Below are 18,951 nucleotides of genomic sequence, written 5' to 3' on the forward strand. Positions count from 1 at the left end.
AGCACTGAGAACAATAAATACTGTAATAAATAGAGAACCCCCTGTCCCATGGCACTGCTGCGGCAGCAGGCGGTGCAGCCAGTGTCCTGGAGTGCCTGCCTGGCTCTGCTCTTCCCAGGCCCCTCCAGCGTGGGCAGGTGCCTGTGCCCCTCTGGCTGTGACAAAGTCAGCCCTGCCCCACAGAAGCACCCGATGCTGGGGACAGGGTGTTGCAGTCCTTGACGGTGCTCTCACAGCAGCAGGTAAGAGTGGCTGGGTCCAGCTGTACTGTCCATCATGCTGCTCAACGCTGAACCAGGCAGAGGGCTGGGGCTGCAGAGCCCTCCTCAAAGCTGGTGGGAAGCCTCACAGCCAGGGCTGTGGGACGGGGCAGGTGCCAGGCTGGGGTATCACAGAGCCCCTAGCAAACAAGGTGGCCTTGAAGACTCATCACCAGGACAGCAGCGCAACCTTCAGAAGAATAGGATGTGTTCCTGGAGCCTGGACTGGGTGCAGTGCCAGGACCAGCTTGAGGCCCTCACAGGCTGGAGAAGACAGGCAGAGTGAAGCCCTTTCCGTGTTGGGCGTGAGGAGAGGCTGTTCTGGTGAGCAGCAAAGTGGTCCCAGAGACTCACAGAAGCCAAGGGAAGCTGCAGGTGGGCAGAAACCAAGAGCTAAACCACGCCAGTAGGATGGGACAGTGTCACAGGCCCCAGTGGCCCTGAGCTTGTTGCCGGGGCCTGTGTCCCTGCAAGGTTCAAGGCTGGAGCCAGAGTTGTCACACAGTCCCATGGCCCAGTGTGTGCAGACAAAGCGGCATTTCGTGTCCTGCGTGGGGAGCATGTGAGGCCCCGGCTCAGATGGGCTTGTACAGCAGCGTGGTGACGTACTTCTTCTTGTAGCGGTGCGTGGCACTGAGCACCATCACGCCGTCCTGCAAGAGGCACAGCATCAGAGTGTGGGGCTGGGGCACCCCCGGGGCTTGGGAAGCTGCCCCAGCCTGTCCCTAGTCCCACAGCCAGTCCAATACACAGCAGGGCAGAGCAAGGGCAGGGTCTGACATGTGCTCAGCTCCACCACGGTGCAGGGAGGCAGCTGAAGGGAATTGTCAGGAAGCCACACCCTCTGCCCCTGTTCGTGCCACACTTCACCAGGCAGCCAGGTCCCATCTCCATCCCCCAGCTGACCAGGTTCTGCTCCCTGCAGGTGCTGCAGGTGCCTGGAGTCAGGGCAGCTCCCATTCCCTCACACAGCACCCTTGTGGCACCTGCGCTTACCTTGATGGAGAGCGCGTAGAGGTGATTGAGCATGACGTGGTTGGGCTCGGGCAGCAGTGCTGGGTCACACTAGGAGGAGAGGAGTGTCACAGGAGAACAGCAGAGCCCTGATCCCCCAGCTCCTGCCAGCACAGGGAGCTGCTGTCTCAGGCAGCTTCAGCTGCCACTGTCTCTGGCTGTTCTGAAGAGGAACAGAGCTCAGCTAGGAGGCCAAATCAGTGTAGTAAATGGGAAAAGTGATGCTTTTCCTAGGAAATACCAAGGGCCAGACCCCAGCCAAGGGGAGACCAGATTCCCTGCAGACAGGACTCCCTTTCCGACCCCAGTGTGGCTCTCTCTGTGGGCAGTATGCTGGTACACACCGAGATATTGGTGTCCTTGTTGAGGATGACCTGGAGGAGGTGAGGCGGGAGGATGGGTGGGGATTTGAAGCGCTCCTCAGGCCGGTATACATACATCTCTTGGCCATAAGGTCCCGGTGGGGAGCTGGATAAATCTAGAGAGAAGACAAAGGTAGAGACATGAAGTGACTGAAGCAGGATGGGCAAACATAGAGTAGCTCCTAAGAAGCTTAGAAGGACTCAGCAAGGTCTTTCAAGTGCCAACATCCTCCACAAGCCATGGGCAGGTATCTGTTCTATAGCACCAGCTCAGCCTTTTCACAGCAGAAAAAGCAGCCGGGCGAGCCTATGGCAATTCCAAGCAGGGCTGTAAGCTGGTACATGCACTGACACAACACAAGCACCCCATGTTACCCATCACAGACCCCTCAAGCACACAGCTCTCAGCACAGCCAGGTCCCTCTCCCTGCAGGAAGCAGCTGGCTTGCTCCAGAGCTGTGCCCTCAGCAGCAGGGGCACAGGGAGATGGTTGCCCACATGCTCTTGGCGCTGCCTGATGAGGAGGTCCAGGGAAGGCAAACGGGAACTCTAGACTGAGCAGCTGTCCCACACATGGGAGGGACCTCGGGAGCTTGTGGTCACTGGAAGCTGGACTGGCTGCATCTCCCAGCTACATCTGATCTGAAAAATTTGGACAGCCAGTCCCCAGAAGGGCTCCACCTCCTCGAGCTGCTGCTGCTTGCTGGCTTCTCTCCAGCAGAGAGTCTCTTGCCCAGGCTGGGAAAGGACATGGAGCTGAGCTGTATCTGAGATAGGGCTGCACCAGGGACAGACACACGACTGAGCTTCCTGCCAGCATTTCACACTGAGCCAGCACCACCGGTGCCTGCGTGGTAACCTAACCTGCTGCTGTAACACAAGCAGACATGGAGGTTTGCAATGTGCTAGCACTGGTACAAATTACCTTGGCATGAAAACCAAGAGGAGCTGCTGAAAATAAACTGGATCCTGCTATCACCTAGCTTGTACCCTGGATCAGATGACTTACAGTTGATCAGACAGAAAGGGCTGATGTTCTTGGCATTTCCCAGTCCGAAATGGCTCCCTCAGCCACGCACAGGCAGCAGCTCTGCTCTGGGATGGTGCTAGCACAGAACAAGTTACACCAACACAGGCCCTCCAGAGGGACCAGGCCTCAGCTGTGGGCTGGGGAGGACACGCTGCCCAACACTATTCATCCCCATTGCAGGCCCACACCTCTGCCAGGGGGTCTGTGCACCTCAGAGCAGTGAGTCTCAGAGGAGAGGAGGTGGAAAATAGCACATGCAAAGCTGTAATGCCACAAAACTCACCCCGACCTGAGGTTTCTGAGCTCTCCAAGGAATCCACCTTCAATGCATCAAACACCTCGAAGTCAGACTTCTTGACGTGGATGAGGTTGTTTATCGTCCCCATCTGGCTGGTAACCACAGGCTGGAAAGAACTGGGGTGAGAATCTTCATATGTTCACCTCCAGCTGAGGCACATTCAATGTTTCCTACATCCTTCCAGCCCAAGCTGTCTTTGCTGCAACACTACCTCAGAGGTGGCTGGTGTCTGTCTCTGCCCTACACCTGTAGATCTCTGCTGTTTACCCTGGGAGGATTTTCCTTTATCCCACACTCCTACATCACCTCCTATTTCCATCCTCCATCCTGCTACATGTCCATGGGTAGGTGTGTTGTCCTTCCCATGCTGCTACCGCATGATTCAGTTTGGAGGAGAACCTGTGAATGCTGACCTCATGGCCATCTTCCCATGTAGCCAATTCTCAGTGGGGCTTGAGGGCCTTCTGGAATTTCCCTGCCCTTTCCCAATGCTTCCCCATAAAGCATGACTAAGTCCAGAGGAACCAGCCTCTGAAATGTCTCAGGAGATGGAGGTGTGCCTTTTGTTTCAGTAGATAGTCTCTGCTCTTCCTGTTCCCCCTCTGCTGCAGTTACATCCTGTCTAGCTCCCTGAAGAAGACAAGATCTGCGGGGATAAAGCTTTGAGCATTACCTCAGATGGATCATGGACCCACTGGCCATCCACAAAAAATTTGTACTGGTGCTCTCCTTCTGGAAGGTCCAAGATAGCAACAAAGTCGTTGTGGCTGTGCAGAGAGAACAGAGGTGCAACAGCATCACCCTGTTGATGCTCTGAATGCTGCTCTTCCATGGGGCCCCAGGAACCAGCACTACCCAGACCCTCTACCCCAACACCTTCATGCAGAGTTAGGCTTGCTTATCGTCAGTGACTCAAGGCATGGCCACAACAGGTATGAGCATTCCAAGCACCAGCATGGCTCAAACCCCTGGCAGCTGCAAGTGGCAGTCTAGCTCTCCATGCCCAGAAAAAGTGGATGTGACAGACACCCTGTGCAAGACAGGCTGGGAAGAATGCATGGGCAAAGCTCCTGCCCTGTGCTGGCATGGCAGGACAGGAGCAAGTGGGACAGCTCTGTTTGTCAAGCCTGCAATTGAGACAAACTCATTCCAGATGAATTGCTAGGATTATGCCCAGAGTCCTACATGAGCTTCCATGTAAGTCACAGATGTGTTGAAGAACAGTGAGAACACCATTAGGGCAGGAAGATATGTGAGGGACAAACAACTAACTAACTGGCAGCAATACAACCTGGCATGGGGTAATGCTGCAGCCAAAGGAAGAGCTGACAGCTTCCAGAGGACTGCTGCATACCTGGGCAGGGCTCTGCTGCCAGGACTGGCTGCTGTGTGACATCCAGCTGGGCAAGCAAAGTGGACCATCCTGTCCTGTCCCTGTTTCACAACTTCCCACTGTCCCTGCAGCACCACCCAGGGAAGGAGCTGACTGTGTATTTGTCTCAGACCCACAGCTGGGGTGAATGGAGAGAAGCTGGGTGAGCAAAGGAAAACATTCTCTGCACTGGAGCAGAGGAGAACATAGAGTAAGTGACTTGAGGGACTTGCTACCTCTTGATGAGTGGGATCTTGGTGCTCCAGTTGTTGAAGGATCCAGAGATGAAGACCTCTTTGCCTCCATCAGCCCAGCGTATGACAGTTGGACGAGCCTGTTGGGATGGTTTCACTGACTCCTCCAGATCTGGCTGCCACGACACAAACTCCTTGTCCCCAGGAATCTGGGCAAAGAAAACCAGAGCCTGACTGAGACACAGAGGCAACTGTGAACCCATTCACTTCCCCCTGGCCTCTACCAGCTCACCTGCACATCCCAGACAGGAGCACCACAGAGCTCCTCCAGCCTCCCAGCCCCCCAGAGACCCCTCAAATGGCTGGGAACACAGCCCCACACAGCCAGTGAGCCAAAGCTCCAGGGGCCAGGCAGGGAAGGGAGCAGCCAGCCCCTACCTTCGAGTCATGGGAGCTGAAAACGCTGGGATCATCGGTGCTGCCCACCATGATCTTGTGTGGGTGTTCCTTGGCGGGGTGGGAGGCACTGGAGCCGTCCGAGCGGTGGGACTTGGAGCCATGGCGCTCCCCAGACACCCTTTCGCTGGTGGTGTTCCCCATGACAGCTCAGCAGCCCCTGTGAGGGACAGAGAACAACACTGCCTTTGCCCACGGGCTCTGGCAGCAAGGAGAGGAGCAAAGGAGCCATCTCCCAATGTTCTTTGCCAATGGAGACAAACAGCAATCCTGAAAAAGGCCCCAAGTTCATTTCCACTACTAAGTTTGGGAGTTGAATGGGAATTCAACAAACAAGACAGTTTGACCTAATTATAGCCACATCTTTAAGAACCACCACTCTAGTTAAGCTGGTAATTGTCAGACTCCAAAACCAATACCAGTTAATCTGTGTCCCTCATCAGCCTTTGGCAGCCGGCAGAGTAGAGCTGATGGGAAAAATAAAGCCAACCTTTATTGGCAAATCAACTGCCTGGCATTAACAGAGCCTCTTTCACAGTCCCGCAGTCAGGCTCTACAGACAACCCCCTACATCCAGCAAGAAAACAGGCAGGGAGTGAAAGCAGCAGCTGTTTTACAGTCCCCAACAAGTCTCCAAGAGCTCGCAGGCAGAAGAGCAGAGCCCTGTGCCTGCAAAGGCAACAGGGAGCATTTCAAGTGTCCGAGTAGAATCGCCCAAGATGGAGCTTGTCCAAGGAGTGGGGCTAATGCTGTGGTGTCTGCAAAAAGCTCAGCTTTCAGCAGCATTCACTTATGATTCACCAGGCAAGTCACCGTGTCAGCTGCAGCACAGCACAGTGGGGAGGACCATTTGTTGTGACCTAGCCAGTGTCTGCCTGGCTGTCTGGAGGCACACGGTGAGGGAAGGGCAGCCCTGGCCACCTTGGCATCCCTCTGCAGCTGGAGATGGGCTGCCATCCCCAATCTCACCCAGCTCAGAGAAAGCAAAACAGGAGAACTGACCAAGCCATGAGCAACTAGACACCTCTCAGGACAAAGAACAAAGCCACTGCAAGCTACTCGGGACTCTTCAGGCCTTACCCTCTTTCCAGGAGCCGAGATGGATTGGGGTTCTTGACTACTTCCAGGCTTATTTTGTAGGTTTCAGCTTACCGTGGGCTCTGTAGGGCAAGCAAGGGGACAGCCAGCCTTGCTTCATGTGCTCACTTGTGACATTTGGAGGTTTCTTTAAAAGATCAAGTTATAGGAAGGGTGCCAAGCAAGGCTGCCAGCCAAAGCCAGGCTTTAGGATATTATGGAACAATTACTACAGTATTTCTTAAATCCTGGGGGCTAAAAGGCAGCTCAAGTGGGCAGCTAACCCATACCCCCACCCCTCTCAGTGCAGATCAAGTGTACCTGAAGATCCAGGTCAGATGAGCTGCACCTCTTTCTCTGACATCTTCCCCCTCTGCTCTGGGGAGGCTCAGACAGCTCCTCACAAAAACTGCCCCTGTACCTCCAGACCTGCTGTTGAGGAGTTTCCTCCCACTACTCCCTTACTTCTCATCTACAGGGAGGAAGGTAGGAAAGGCTGAACATCCTTTTGTAGCAGGACAGGCCTGAGAGATACGTGCAGGTGTTGACAGATGTGAAGCTTCCCTTTGTCTTCTCCAAAAGGAATCCAGTACCTCTGTCCCTTACAGGTCACGCTCTCCAAACACCTCCTGAGTTTTATCCCAAGCGATGGCTCCTGTCTGGCGTGTGCCATCTGAATCCCCTCCATCACATACACAGGCACCCTGCCCATGCCAGGACAGGTCTCTGCACAGCCTGCAGTACCTGGCTTTGCTGAATTAACTTCTACAGTTCAAACCCTCCTGCACCCAGACCAGCCCTTGCAGCACGGGAAATCATGTGACACAGGTGTGTCCAAGTCACGGATGGAAATGCTGCCCACACCAGCAAACCTCCATGACATCTCAGGACATCCAGTCTGGCAGCAAGCCCCTGCCAGCCGCAACCCGCAGCAAGGTGGGCCCCTGCCTGCCCGCCCCATCACCAGGGCCCTTCCGTTCCAGCCAGCCCCACGTCCTCACTTGGAAAATGATAAGTGAATTATACTCATTCCCCCCACCCCGGGATGTGCCATGCTTGCTGCCTCTCCCACCCGGCCAGTGACCGCGCTGGGAAACACTGGCAGGCAGCCCGAGGGGGTTTATGCAGAACGGATGGGGTCTCTGTCAAGCAGCACTGGGGAGCACTGGCAGGCATTCCCAGGGGGGTTTTGAGGGACGGACGGGGTCCAGCATCCCGCCGGGCTGACACCGCCTGGGGGCCCGGGGAAGCCAGATCCACCCGGGCTCTCCCTCCTTCGGAGACGGGAACTAGAGCTGAGCCCGGAGGTTGCCGTAAGGTTAAGGGGATGAGCTGAGAAACCGGGGGCGGAAAATCTCCCTCCGAGCAGGCAGGGCTAGGGCTCGGGCTCTGCTCAGCGGGGGCGGTGGCGGGGCTGTCGCGGCGGGCTCGGCCCACGGGCGCCCGCGGGTCTGCCGTGACCCGGGGGAGGAGCGGGACACACCGGCAGGGGCCGGGCCCTCCCGAGGGGCTGCCAGACGGAGTCTGCACCGCTGAGGGGTGCGGGACACGGCTACACAGCGGGGACCCGCAGCCACGCCTCATCCACCGCCACCCGCAGCGGCGCCCGGGGAGTCGCCACCCTCACACCCACCCACCCGTGACACCCACCCCGCCGTCCCCAGGCCCGGACCCGGCCCGACCCCACCTGCCGCCGCCGCCGCCGCCGCCGCCCCGCTCTCCGCCTCCGTCCAAGATGGCGCCACCCCCCGCCGGCCGCTGCGGGGCGCTCTGACCCGCCCCCGCCGCGCTCCGCGGCCGCGCCCCGCCCCCGACCCGCGGCCCCACCGCCGGGCACCCGCCATGTTTGCTGAGGGCGGTCGGCCCGCTCTTGCCAATGGCGCGCGGGCGGCGGCCGCGCTGCCTCAAGCCGCCGGCGGCCGTGTCTGTTGCGGGCAGGGATGGGGCCGGGCGCGGCGGGGTTGCTGAGTCGTACCAGCGGCCAGGGTGCTGCCCGTGGGCAGGACGGGCTCTCAAGATGGACCCCACAGACTGACGCAGTCGGGCACTGTGGCGGGACAAGCTTTACTGCCCTTTCCCGAGGAGCCCCGCTTGGGCACGTTCCCAGTTTCCCCACCACCTCTGTGACCTATCCCATAGACAGAGCTCGTGCGGCTGCCGGGCCAGGATTTAGAGAAGGGGAGTGATCCCTGTTCTCAGAGCAGACTTGGTGGTACCACAGCGGGAAGGTGCAACAGACCAGGCTGCACCTTGATCGAACGACTCCGTCCGTGCTCCAGCACACCTAGCGAGAGAAAACATAGCCCAAGGGAAAAGGAGAAGATTGCCGGGAGGACCCGCTATCTCCTTCACTTCAGGCTAAGGAGAGAGCGAGACATAGACGAGGGTGGCCACAATCATGCCGATGCTGAAGAGCACCGTGAGGACGTGGGGCACGGCGCTGGAGCGGGCAGGGCGACCGCTGGCCCGAGGCTGCAGGGCCCTGACCACGCGCTGCTGCTGGGTCAGGATGGCCTCCCTGGCGCCCGCCCACGCGCCTGGGCCCCGCAGCCGATACTGGTACGGCGTGCAGGGCCCAAAGACCACCTCCAGCGCCAGCTTGGGGTCCGTGAGGAACAGGGTGAGCACGTTGGGCTTGACCCCCAGCTGGCAGGCGAGCTCGTCCATGTACGGGATGTAATCCACCTGGATGGTGTGCCGCTGGCTCTTCACGTACCTGTGGGCAGGGAGGGAGGGCAGGCAGGTTTGACGCGGGGGTACGGGGTAAGGGCAGCAGGGCGATGCTGCGCAGGGGCCTTACCGCTGAGCCATTCTCTCCTTGGTTTGTGTGATTTCAGCCAGCATGTCGGCGAGCGGTGGCAGGCCCTGCAGCCCTGGGCAAAACGAGGCTGGAGCTGGAGGCTGGGCTGTGCTTCTGCCACCGTCTGGATGGCTCTGCAGCCCAGCCTGGCCTCTGTTGGAATGTGGGGCTTTTGGAACGTGCCACCACGTCAGGAGCAAAGTGGGAGACATGGGCAAAGAAAGTAACAGCAGGAAAGGAAAGGGAGAATGTGGTTGCAGGCAACAGGACCTGTTAGTAGCCCCCACAAGAGAAGAACAGTACAAGAGTTGTAGAAAATGCAGAGCGGGGTTTTGTCCTCATGAATAAGCAAAAGGAAGATAAAAAGCTGAGTGTGGGGAGGCAGCGTATCAGGGGATGCCACCAGCAACAACCCAGTCTTGGCGTGGCTGGGGGAACCCAGCTGCATTGCCCCAACCTGCTTGACGTACCCTTGAAGACACGGGTGGCCCAGCGACACTGGAGCTCAGAGATGGGCATGATGGCACCCAGGGGCTGGATGAAGCCAATGAAAGCCAGCGTCGGCTTCTCCAGGTCAGGAGGGAACACGAATTTGTAGAGAGGGATCTGATTCTCCACCACCTTGAACCCCTCAAGGAATGGGAAGGAGAAGCTGTATCCTGTGGCAAAGACCACAGCATCGACATCTTCCCTGGTGCCATCCTCAAAAATGGCAGATGTCTCTGTGAACTCCTGGATGTTTGGCTTCACCCGCACCCTGCCTGAAATGATGCGGTTGGGCAGGTCATCATTGACGGTCGGGTGCTGGTCAAAGACCCTGGAAGGCACAGACGGACCTTGTTCAGGCCCTGGCAGGAGGATGGCCTTCACTGGAGAAGGTACTTGGGGTGCTGCTGGGGCACTCACCGGTGCTTGGGCTTTAGGCCATAGAGTGTGTGGTCAAAGCGGGCATTCAGCTTCCTCTCCACGAAAAAATTGATGACATTTGGAGGCAGCAGGTACTGGAGGAGCTGCGTGAAGCGACTCATGTAGCTGAAGTCAGAGGGGTACCCACTCTCTGCCACCCGGTGCAGCACCCAGGACCCACGCTTGGTGCTGAGAAAAACCTGGAAGGTGAAGAGAGGTGGCAGCATGGCAGCATCCTCAGACTGGGCTGGGCCCCAGCTGTGCTCCAGGAACAGGGAAAGCCAATACAGCTGCTGGGACCACAATAGCCACCCCGGACGGGATGGGGTGCTTGTGGCCAGGTACTGGAGGGAGGGGAGCCCACAGGGGATGGTGGGGGATGATCAGTGCCTTCTGGGGTCCCATCCCCGTGAGCTCCCCCAGCACACCTGCTTGGCTGTGTGGCTCAGCTCCACTGCGATATCAATGCCTGAATTCCCGATGCCAACCACAACCACCTGCTTTCCCCAAAAGGGCTGAGGGCTCTTGTAGTCCCGGCTGTGCAGGTACCAGCCCTCAAACTTTTCCAGCCCTGGAAGAGAGAGGAAAGCCATGCTGGGCTCGGGTGTGGGACAGGAGGGTGGCTGCCCCCTGTTCAGACTGGTGGTGTGTTTTGGGAACAAGCTAGGACCAAAGTGATCAACAGGAGTTATGCAGCCCTGGGGTAGTGCCCAGAAAGGTGGTGGCATCTCCAGCATGGAAGACACTCAGCATAGCCCTGAGCATCCTGCTCTAGCTTTGGGACTGGCCTGGCTTGGAACAGGGCTTGGACTGGAGAATTCCATGCTTCCATCCCAAAATTCTGCTGCAGGTCCTGTCTTGTGCCATGCATTGCTGGTAGAGGAACAACAAAGGTCCGTGTCATCTCGCCAGACCCTGGTGACAGTATGCTCCAGCCCATTCCCCAGCCAAAGAGGGTCTCCACAGCTGAAAACCCTCCAGGGCATTTTCCCCTGGCACCCAGAGGAGAAGCCCACCACCAGTGCTGAGCCCTCCAGCCTTGGTGAGGAGTTGGAGAGCCTAGCAGGTGCTTTGCCAGCAACATGGAGAGGGAGCCTGTCTCAGGTGGGCGAGGCACACTGGCAGCGGTGACATCTGCCAGCAGGATGCTTTGGATACTCATGCAATCCCACCTGGTGTGTTAAGCTGCAAAGGCATTTAGGGATGTCAGGGAGCAGGCAAGCAAGCAGCCCACAGGCAGTACCTGGGAAGGAGCTGAGCGGGAGGTGTGCGTCGGTGTGGTGCCCACTGCACACCAGCACGGCGTCGAAGACAGCTGCCTCCTGCTTCCCCTCGCTCTCCGTCACCACCTCCCACTGCCCGCTGCTGGCGAAGTCGGGGCGCTTGGACACGCGGCACACGCTGGTCTGGGCACAGGGGGAGCGGTGTCAGGCACCCTGTGCCCCCTGTTCCCGCTGCCGCCTCCCCCTCGGCCCCCCAGCTCTCACCCTGAAGCGGATGTGGCGGAGCAGGTCGAAGTGCTGGGCGTACATGCGGAAGTACTCCATGATCTTGGAGTTGTGCATGTAGTTGGGGAAGTCCTCAGGGATGGGGAAGTCACTGAAGCACATCATCTCCTTGGAGGCGTTGATGATGACGGAGCGGTAGATGCTGGCACGGCCGTCCTCGGGGTGCTCCTGTGGGAGCGGGGCACAGTTCAGTGCTGGCCAGGGACTGCAGGGCTACCTGCCCGCCCTGCCTGGCACCTCCCCTGTGAGTGCAGGATTAAGCCACAGGTGGTTGTAGCACCCATCCCTGCATCCAGCACTCTCCCGTGGGTGAGACCCCCACCCCAAAAAACAGGGAAGAGGTAGGTCCAGTGTTACAATGTAAGATGTAACTAAAAGTATGTATTCTATTATCATCTTCACCAGCTATTAAAGCAGTGGGGCAGTGCTTGTTATCTCCTACCATGACTCATCCCTGATAATTCCCTCTGAGGCTGTCTCTGTTTAAGGGGCTATCAAGGACCCACCACCTGACTCACAGAATTATATCAGCCCATTGTGAGCTGCTCCGCCCAGGGGGAGGAGCCAAGCATTCCCACCTGGGTGTAATCTGGGGTTTGGAACAGCACAAGCAGCCCTTACCTACCGGATTCCCAGAGGACAAGAGCTACATAACCACCACCGGACGTTCAGAGGAGGACCAGACCTTCCTACAGCATCATCACTTCAACAGAACCGCTTCAAAGAGGACTGCAGCCACCACTTCATTGGACTGGTACCACCACCCTGCCCGGCAGGGTGTCAGGTCATATCCTGACTCTGTCAGGTTAAGCCAGTATTTTTGTATTATTGTCTTGTTATATATACTAGTAAAGAACTGTTATCCCTATTTCTCATATAATTGCCTGAAAGCCCCTTAATTTCAAAATTATAGTGATTCAGAGGGAAGGGGGTTACATTTTCTATTCCAAGAGAGGCTCCTGCCTTCCTTAGCAGACACCTGTCTTTCAAACCAAGACATCTGGACTGGCAGGAGCCAGGCAGTGGTGACAGTGGGTCATGGTGGTCTTGTGCCTCAGTTTCCCCACTTCCACTCCTTGCCCCTATGAGGTGGCACATTCCCAAAGCTCCTGTGGTGTCGGGGTCCCTCCCCCGCCGTGTAGCCCTGGGAGAGGGGCCCTGAGGGCACAGACACGGGGTTTCCCTGCCCCTGCTCAGCCTCGTTCCCGTTGGTTGGTTTGTGTTCCCTGCGCGGGCAGGGACCCTCAGCCCGGACTGTGAGGGTTCCTCGGCAGAGCCCCGGCCGTGCGGCTGGGGAAATAAACATCTCTGAAACATCTACCAAGAATCTGTCCATAGATATTTCTTTTCCACGGGACTCCTGGTTTGATATATGCGTGTTACAGTAATCCCCGCTGTAACGCTGTGGTGCTGTTGCCCTGGCAGCCACATCAGGTCTCGCTGGTTGTGGAGCCAGCTCCAGTGCTTTCTGCTGAGTGGCTGCTCCTGCTTGCCAGGTCTGTACCTTGGCAGCTGGATGCTGCTGCTCTGATTCTGCTACACCAGCTCTGTCCTTGACACATCACAGGTATAACCAGCAGACTGTGACTGATCCACCCCAGACCCCACTCTGGCATAGGGCCATGTGTGTCTCCCCAGGGCTCTCCCACACGCATATTGGGCATGGTGGGAACACTGATCATCTTGTTGGTGGGTCCATGGGATAAAATTCAGCAGCCTCATTAGGTGGGGGCAGAGACAAACTCCAGGATTGCTCCAAGGCAGGGAGAGTCCAGGCACAGAGAAGGCAGCACTCGGTGTCTCTATGTGGGCGAGTGGCAGAGAAGCAGGGAGAGGAGCAATCTTGATTCCCAGAAAGGCCTGGGCAGGACAGAGACTGGGACAGACAGGGGGTCAGATATGACAGGTAGGAAGGGGCTGGGAGCCACCAAGAGCAAAACAGCAGAGGAAGGGGTAGATGAGACTGGGAAGGGAGGGATGGGAAAGGGAAGTCTGAGCTGGGGGAGCAAGCCATGGACTGAAGTCCTTGAGGACGCTTCATCCTGCTGCTGGTGAGCAGGAGTTTGGTCCTATGTGTCTGACACACCAGCTGGCACCACGCTGCCAAAGCAGGTTTACTTTCCTGTGGTTTTCCTTGGAAACCTGCCTGCTGCATGCATGCAAAGCAGGGGAGTGGTGCGTCCTTATCTGCCAAGGAGCGATCCCAGTCCCATCTGTGCTGCTGCCGCCTGACAGGCTGGCTGCGCGGGGCTTACCTCGAAGCGCCAGAGCCCCCCGATGTCCTTGCTCCTCTCAAAGCAGGTAGGCTCCAGCCCCTCATCCAGGCAGCATTTCAGGGTGCACAGGCCAGAGGCACCGGCACCGATGATAGCTACTCTCTGGGCAGCCATGTCCCACGGTGTGGTGGTGGCAGGGATGCTGGAGAAGCCGTGGCCAAGAGCAAAACACACTTGAAGGGGGGTTGCGGAACCAGGCAGATCCCACCAGGGAGGCTGTCCCTGTGCTTCCTGTGGGTGGCTGAGGTCAGCTGGGGTGTCACAAGATGTGCTTATTTCAGACATGATCTACAGGTTTCCCCCACTGCCCTGCCACGCCTCCTGCCTGTGCCTGCCCGCCGCAAGATGCACATTATGTTCTGTAAACTCTTAAAGACGCCGACATTGCCCCATGACTTGCTGGGCAGGGCAGAGATGTGGCTGTGCTTCAGATTTTGGCAGGTTGTGGTGTGGAAAACAAACCTAGGGGATGATCAGGGGGCTGGCATGACCAGTCCAGGCGTGTGGTGGCCAGGACCCCCATCCTTTACCCACTCTGGGTCCCCAGCCCACCCAACCACCTTCTGGAGGGCTGTGTGCAGGGGAAGAGAGTGGCACTGAGCCGTGCCGCTGTGACCGCTGGGACCCGCTCCCGCAGCACACATCCTGAGAGAGGCTGTCATGCTGTGGAACATGTGTGTGCATCAGCCCATGCTATTGTGGGCCAGCGACTCAAGGCCGATCTCAAACCTGTGAGCATTCTCACAGCACATGGAGGGTCGTGATGGTGTCAGTAACAGGATGGACACTTGGCTGTTTAATGCATTTATCTAGTTAGAAAGTGTGCTGTGCCTTTGCTGCTTAGCTCTGGTGCGAGCGTGGCAATATTGGCATGGCTGGGTTACAGAAAGGCCCGGAGTGCTGGCTGAGAGGGACTGGAATTTAGCCTGCAGTGAGCAGGTTTCCTCCTCTGTCCCTGACGGCACTCCCCCGGGGCAGGTGCAGAGCAGGAGCCCAAGCATTATTTTGGCAGCTGGGGAGGCTCTGTGCATCCCGAGCTCATGGTGTGGTCACAGCCTCCTGGCAGGAGGAAAGGTTCTGCCACCACTGGGGTGCACAGGCTGCCAAGGGGCAGGTGTGGCCAGCCAACCCCCAGCACATTGCACAGCCTCCCTTCCCATGCTTGCAGAGCACCTACAAGTAAGCAAAAACAGCTGCCAGGATGGCCATGGCCCCAACTAGCTTGAAGATGAGGGGCATGGCAGGGGCTGAGGTGCTCTCTTCCACGTGCCGTGTCTGCAGGGCTGAGGATTGCGCTGGCTGCTGGTCAGGATGGCCTCCCTGGCGCCCGCCCCACGCGCCTGGGGCCCCGCAGCCGATACTGGTACGGCGTGCAGGGGCCCAAAGACCACCTCCAGCGCCAGCTTGGGGTCGTGAGGAACAGGGTGAGCACGTTGGGCTTGACCCCAGCTGGCAGCGAGCTCGTCCATGTACGGGATGTAATCCACCTGGATGGTGTGCCGCTGGCTCTTCACGTACCTGTGGGCAGGGAGGGAGGACAGGCAGGTAGGTGCTGGAAGCAGAGCTGGCAGATGCCCTGCATACCAGGAAGGCGGTGTTGGACAGACTGGACTGCGGGCAGTGTGGCCAACCACATCCCTGCCCTCTGTTGGCTCACACACAAATGTACCAGGATGCATCCATGGGACAGGATGGATGCCCGTAAGCAGCTGTGCCAAAGGCAGCCCCTTGGTGCTCCCACAGGGATCTTACCGCTTTGCCATCACTTCTTTCTTCTGCTCGATGTCAGCCTCCATGTCGTGCCGTGGGGGCAGCTCATTCAGCCCTGGGGAGAGTAAGACACAGCGGCCACTGTGGTGCTGCCCTTGCCTGGGTGCTGTGCCTCTGCCAGCACCACTGTGGTGTGTGGTCTGGCACCTGAGGCATGTCCAAGTGCCTTGGGATGGGGAGGAGCAGTCTGTGGAGCTGAGGGTATGGATTGTCCCTGTCCCTCTCAGACAAGAGGCCGTCTCACTGTGACAGCTGCAAGGCAGCCATGCCATCACCATAGCCAGGATGGCACAACCAGCTGCTGTCTCCTTGACATGGCTGGGCACCATCTGCCCTCACTCCAGGGCTGCATCCACAGGGCAGGTTTGCCTGACTTACCCTTGAAGACACGGGTGGCCCAGCGACACTGGAGCTCAGAGATGGGCATGATGGCACCCAGGGGCTGGATGAGGCCGATGAAAGCCAGCGTTGGCTTCTCCAGGTCAGGGGGGAACATGTATTTGTAGAGGGAAATCTGGTTCTCCACCACCTTCACGCAGCCCTCGAGGAATGGGAAGGAGAAGCTGTATCCTGTGGCAAAAACTACGGCATCAATATCCTCTCTGGTGCCGTCCTCAAAGATGGCAGATGTCTCCGTGAACTCTCGGATGTTTGGCTTCACCTGCACCCTTCCTGAAATGATGCGGTTGGGCAGGTCATCATTGACAGTCGGGTGCTGGTGAAGGACCCTGGAAGGTGCAAGGAGCCATCAGGACACTGAGAAGGGAGCGTTTCTGTTCAGTATCCCGCTCCAGTTGCTGCTCCCTGCTCTGGGAATGCTCATCCCCAGGGATGCTTGACAGCTGCCCCTGCGGTGGTGTCTCCAAGAGTCCTTGGAACGGGCAGTGGTGGCTCCCTCACACACTGCCTGGGCACAACAAAACTATTAACCCAGCCCAAGCACAGGGAGCATGGAATGGCCAAACTGGGCAGGACACAGAGGGAGGCACACGGTCCCTTCTGGGCAGGGGGAGTGTTTGCTGATACCTGTGCTTTGGCTTCAGGCCGTAGCGTGAGTGGTCAAACCTGGCATTCAGCTTCTTCTCCATGTAGTCACATGCCATGGATGAGCTGACCAGCTCCTGCAGGAATGTCTTCACGCGGGTGGTTAAGATGGTGTCAATGGGGTAGCCCCGATCTCCAACGCGGTTGAGGATCCATGCACCCCGGCGGGTGCTAAGGAAGACCTAGACAAGGAATAAGGATCACTTCCTGAAGGCAGTGATGGTGCTGGGAGGGCTGCCCTGTGGGGGACAAGCCCTTGCCCTGAGATCTCTCTGCTTTTTGCTGCCCAAGCACTGGGTAAAGACCCGGAGGGGCAGAGGGAGCTGGTGATTGGCATCTTGCAGGGGAGTGGGACCAAGTCTCAATTGCCTGGCAGCTAGGATTGGCAGGTGCCAGCATGGCCAAACACAGTGAGTGCTGGCATGGAGCAGCAGCTGTACAAGTGCCTTGGTGCTGGTGTCCTTGTGGAGCTGGCAGTGTCCCACAGGGGCTGGCCTGCCTGCCAGGACCCCACTCCTGCTGCTCACCTGTTGGGCTGTTTGGCTGATCTCCACAGCCAGGTCTGACCCCGAATTCCCGATTCCGATGACAACAACCTTTTTGTTTGTGAAAGCCTGAGCATCCTTGTAGTCTCGGCTGTGGAGATACTGGCCCTTGAATTTCTCAATTCCTGTGAGCAGGAAGGAGGGATGCTTGGCTTCCTGGTGCCAGGTTGGAGGATCACCCCCCTAAAGACTGGAGATGCTCCCTTGCCCCACCAAACCATTCCTGGGGAGCATAGGAGCGCTCCTAGAGTCAAAGCAAGGCGGGGAAATGCTGGGGCCAGGAGGGAAAGCGGCAGGGAGAATAGGGACTGGCATGGACGAGCTTTTAAGAGCATCTCCTCATGCCAGTGTGCAGGGCAGTACCTGGGAAGGAGCTGAGCGGGAGGTGTGCGTCGGTGTGGTGCCCACTGCACACCAGCACGGCGTCGAAGACAGCTGCCTCCTGCTTCCCCTCGCTCTCCGTCACCCCCTCCCACTGCCCGCTGCTGGCGAAGTCGGGGCGCTTGGACACGCGGCACACGCTGGTCTGGGCACAGGGGGAGCGGTGTCAGGCACCCTGTGCCCCCTGTTCCCGCTGCCACCTCCCCTCGGCCCCCAGCTCTCACCCTGAAGCGGATGTGGCGGAGCAGGTCGAAGTGCTGGGCGTACATGCGGAAGTACTCCATGATCTTGGAGTTGTGCATGTAGTTGGGGAAGTCCTCAGGGATGGGGAAGTCACTGAAGCACATCATCTCCTTGGAGGTGTTGATGATGACGGAGCGGTAGATGCTGGCACGGCCGTCCTCGGGGCGCTCCTGTGGGAGTGGGGTAATGGTTCAGTGGTGGCCAGGGGACTGACAGGGAAGGATGGCTGGGGCTGATGAGGTGCTCCTTTTCATGGAGCCCCTGCCCTCAGTCTCACCCAGAGGATCCCACTGTGGCCGGTTGCCACCCCACCAGCCACCACCGACCCCTGAGGGTCACCGTGCTGACCCCAAGCAGGACACGTGGCCAGCAGGCTTTACCTCAAACCTCCAGAGGCCTCCGATGTCGCCAGTCCTCTCGAAGCAGACGGGCTCCAGCCCCTCCTGCAGGCAGGCTTTGATGGCGCACAGCCCGCTGCTGCCCCCGCCGATGATGGCCACCTTCTTTGCCATGCTGCGCTTCACCACCGGCTCTCTGCCTGGGGACAGCGTCGGACAGCGGGGCTGAGTGACCAGGGATGCAACTGTGCAGAACTTCGACCTTGCGGCACCAAAGAGGTCCCAAGAGAGGTAGCCCCTCAAAGTTTGTCTGGGGTTATAAAGCAACTGTTGTCCCCCACCAGGCGTGGATCTGGCCAGTGCTGGGTTTTGCACTGTTGTGTTGTCTCTGGATGCCCCGGGAGGAAATCCTACCGAGTGTCAGGGAGACTCAAAATCTCCCTGCCCATGCCAAGTCCCGGCGATGGAGGTGCCCTGGAGTGCTGTGCCCTACTGTGGGGACCGACGGCTCCCTCCCAGGCGGGTGACAGCCCCTCAGCTTGCCCTTTGGGCTCTCCCTTCCCCGGGAGGCTCCTGCTGTGCCATCCCGATGCCCGCTGCGTGCCGGCAGCGCGGGGGACACCCTTCACCGACCTGCGGCCGCGGGATGCGCAGCCCACGGAAGGCTGGCGACAGGCACGGAGCCGTGCGAGGGTCTCTGCCGCGCTGCCCCGACCCGCGCCGCCCGACCGCGGCCTGGCTTTACGGTGCGCAGCGTCCGGGAGCGAGGCCGCCCCCTCCGTCACTCCTCCCACGAGCCCGGGGAAAGGAAGCCAGAACTCGGCTGGCTCCCGGCCGCCTGCTTGGCTGTTCCGGCAGCGGTGTTGCCGCAGTCTCGGACGGCGGCCTAAGGAGTCATCCCAGGCGCTGGCGCGGGGACACGGACACGCAGCCTATCCTTGTGGTTGTGTGCTTGGTAAACAAACGCTGTCCTGGACTTCTACCCCAGGATTATCAGGATCAGTCCAACCCCGGTTATGCTGATACCCGGGGTCACACACGGCTCTGGCTGCTCCAGTGGCAGCCGGTACTGTATCG

The 18,951-nt window shown here is 58.5% G+C and overlaps 3 protein-coding genes across 7 annotated transcripts; all 3 read right to left on the bottom strand.

Moving 5' to 3' along the window:
- Positions 1-4: 4 nt before the first annotated feature.
- Positions 5-7,815, bottom strand: PRKAB2 (protein kinase AMP-activated non-catalytic subunit beta 2). Of its 3 annotated transcripts, none has more exons than XM_039555686.1 (8): positions 7,751-7,815; positions 4,969-5,146; positions 4,573-4,739; positions 3,638-3,731; positions 2,950-3,070; positions 1,619-1,752; positions 1,257-1,325; positions 5-913 (listed from the first exon to the last, which is right to left on the bottom strand). In XM_039555686.1, the coding sequence occupies exons 2-8, from the start codon at positions 5,128-5,130 to the stop codon at positions 836-838; spliced, it is 825 nt and encodes a 274-aa protein (XP_039411620.1). In that variant the 5' UTR covers positions 5,131-5,146; positions 7,751-7,815; the 3' UTR covers positions 5-835. The 3 variants fall into 3 exon arrangements, with proteins under 3 accessions (XP_039411620.1, XP_010407621.2, XP_010407622.2); XM_010409319.4 differs by lacking the exon at positions 7,751-7,815 and adding an exon at positions 6,067-7,648; XM_010409320.4 differs by lacking the exon at positions 7,751-7,815 and having other exon boundaries at positions 2,956-3,070; positions 4,969-7,649.
- A 293-nt stretch (positions 7,816-8,108) lies between these two features.
- On the bottom strand, positions 8,109-14,221 carry LOC104695441 (flavin-containing monooxygenase 5-like). Of its 3 annotated transcripts, none has more exons than XM_039556206.1 (8): positions 13,533-14,221; positions 11,257-11,445; positions 11,013-11,175; positions 10,198-10,340; positions 9,770-9,969; positions 9,334-9,680; positions 8,864-8,936; positions 8,109-8,779 (listed from the first exon to the last, which is right to left on the bottom strand). In XM_039556206.1, exons 1-8 carry the CDS (start codon positions 13,836-13,838, stop codon positions 8,422-8,424), a joined length of 1,779 nt encoding a protein of 592 aa, XP_039412140.1. In that variant the 5' UTR covers positions 13,839-14,221; the 3' UTR covers positions 8,109-8,421. The 3 variants fall into 3 exon arrangements, with proteins under 3 accessions (XP_039412140.1, XP_039412142.1, XP_039412141.1); XM_039556208.1 differs by lacking the exon at positions 13,533-14,221 and adding an exon at positions 11,899-12,138; XM_039556207.1 differs by lacking the exon at positions 13,533-14,221 and adding an exon at positions 11,720-12,138.
- Positions 14,222-14,341: 120 nt separating this feature from the next.
- On the bottom strand, positions 14,342-18,785 carry LOC120410393 (flavin-containing monooxygenase 5-like). The gene is given in 12 exon segments (XM_039556209.1): positions 14,342-14,833; positions 14,836-14,893; positions 14,896-15,004; positions 15,006-15,071; positions 15,306-15,378; positions 15,702-16,051; positions 16,350-16,549; positions 16,895-17,037; positions 17,276-17,438; positions 17,518-17,706; positions 17,917-18,070; positions 18,508-18,785. Coding segments are annotated over 11 exon segments (1,590 nt in total). The 5' UTR covers positions 18,049-18,070; positions 18,508-18,785; the 3' UTR covers positions 14,342-14,726.
- Between the last annotated feature and the right edge of the window lie 166 nt (positions 18,786-18,951).

This window comes from Corvus cornix, chromosome 8 (genome assembly GCF_000738735.6).
Source record: "Corvus cornix cornix isolate S_Up_H32 chromosome 8, ASM73873v5, whole genome shotgun sequence".
Classification (NCBI taxonomy): Eukaryota; Metazoa; Chordata; class Aves; order Passeriformes; family Corvidae; genus Corvus; species Corvus cornix.

Bases quoted from the DNA above. Each gene is read 5' to 3' on its own strand.
- PRKAB2 (XM_039555686.1), bottom strand. From the start codon at position 5,130: ATGGGGAACACCACCAGCGAAAGGGTGTCTGGGGAGCGCCATGGCTCC. The intron at 4,740-4,968 runs GTAGGGGCTGGC...TTCTTTGCCCAG, and splicing joins TCAGCTCCCATGACTCGAAG to ATTCCTGGGGACAAGGAGTT. The intron at 1,326-1,618 runs GTGTGTACCAGC...CTCTCCTCCTAG, and splicing joins ACAAGGACACCAATATCTCG to TGTGACCCAGCACTGCTGCC.
- LOC104695441 (XM_039556206.1), bottom strand. From the start codon at position 13,838: ATGTCTGAAATAAGCACATCTTGTGACACCCCAGCTGACCTCAGCCAC. The intron at 11,446-13,532 runs GTAAGCCCCGCG...CCGCTCCCACAG, and splicing joins GGGGGCTCTGGCGCTTCGAG to GAGCACCCCGAGGACGGCCG. The intron at 11,176-11,256 runs GTGAGAGCTGGG...CCCTGTGCCCAG, and splicing joins TCCGCCACATCCGCTTCAGG to ACCAGCGTGTGCCGCGTGTC.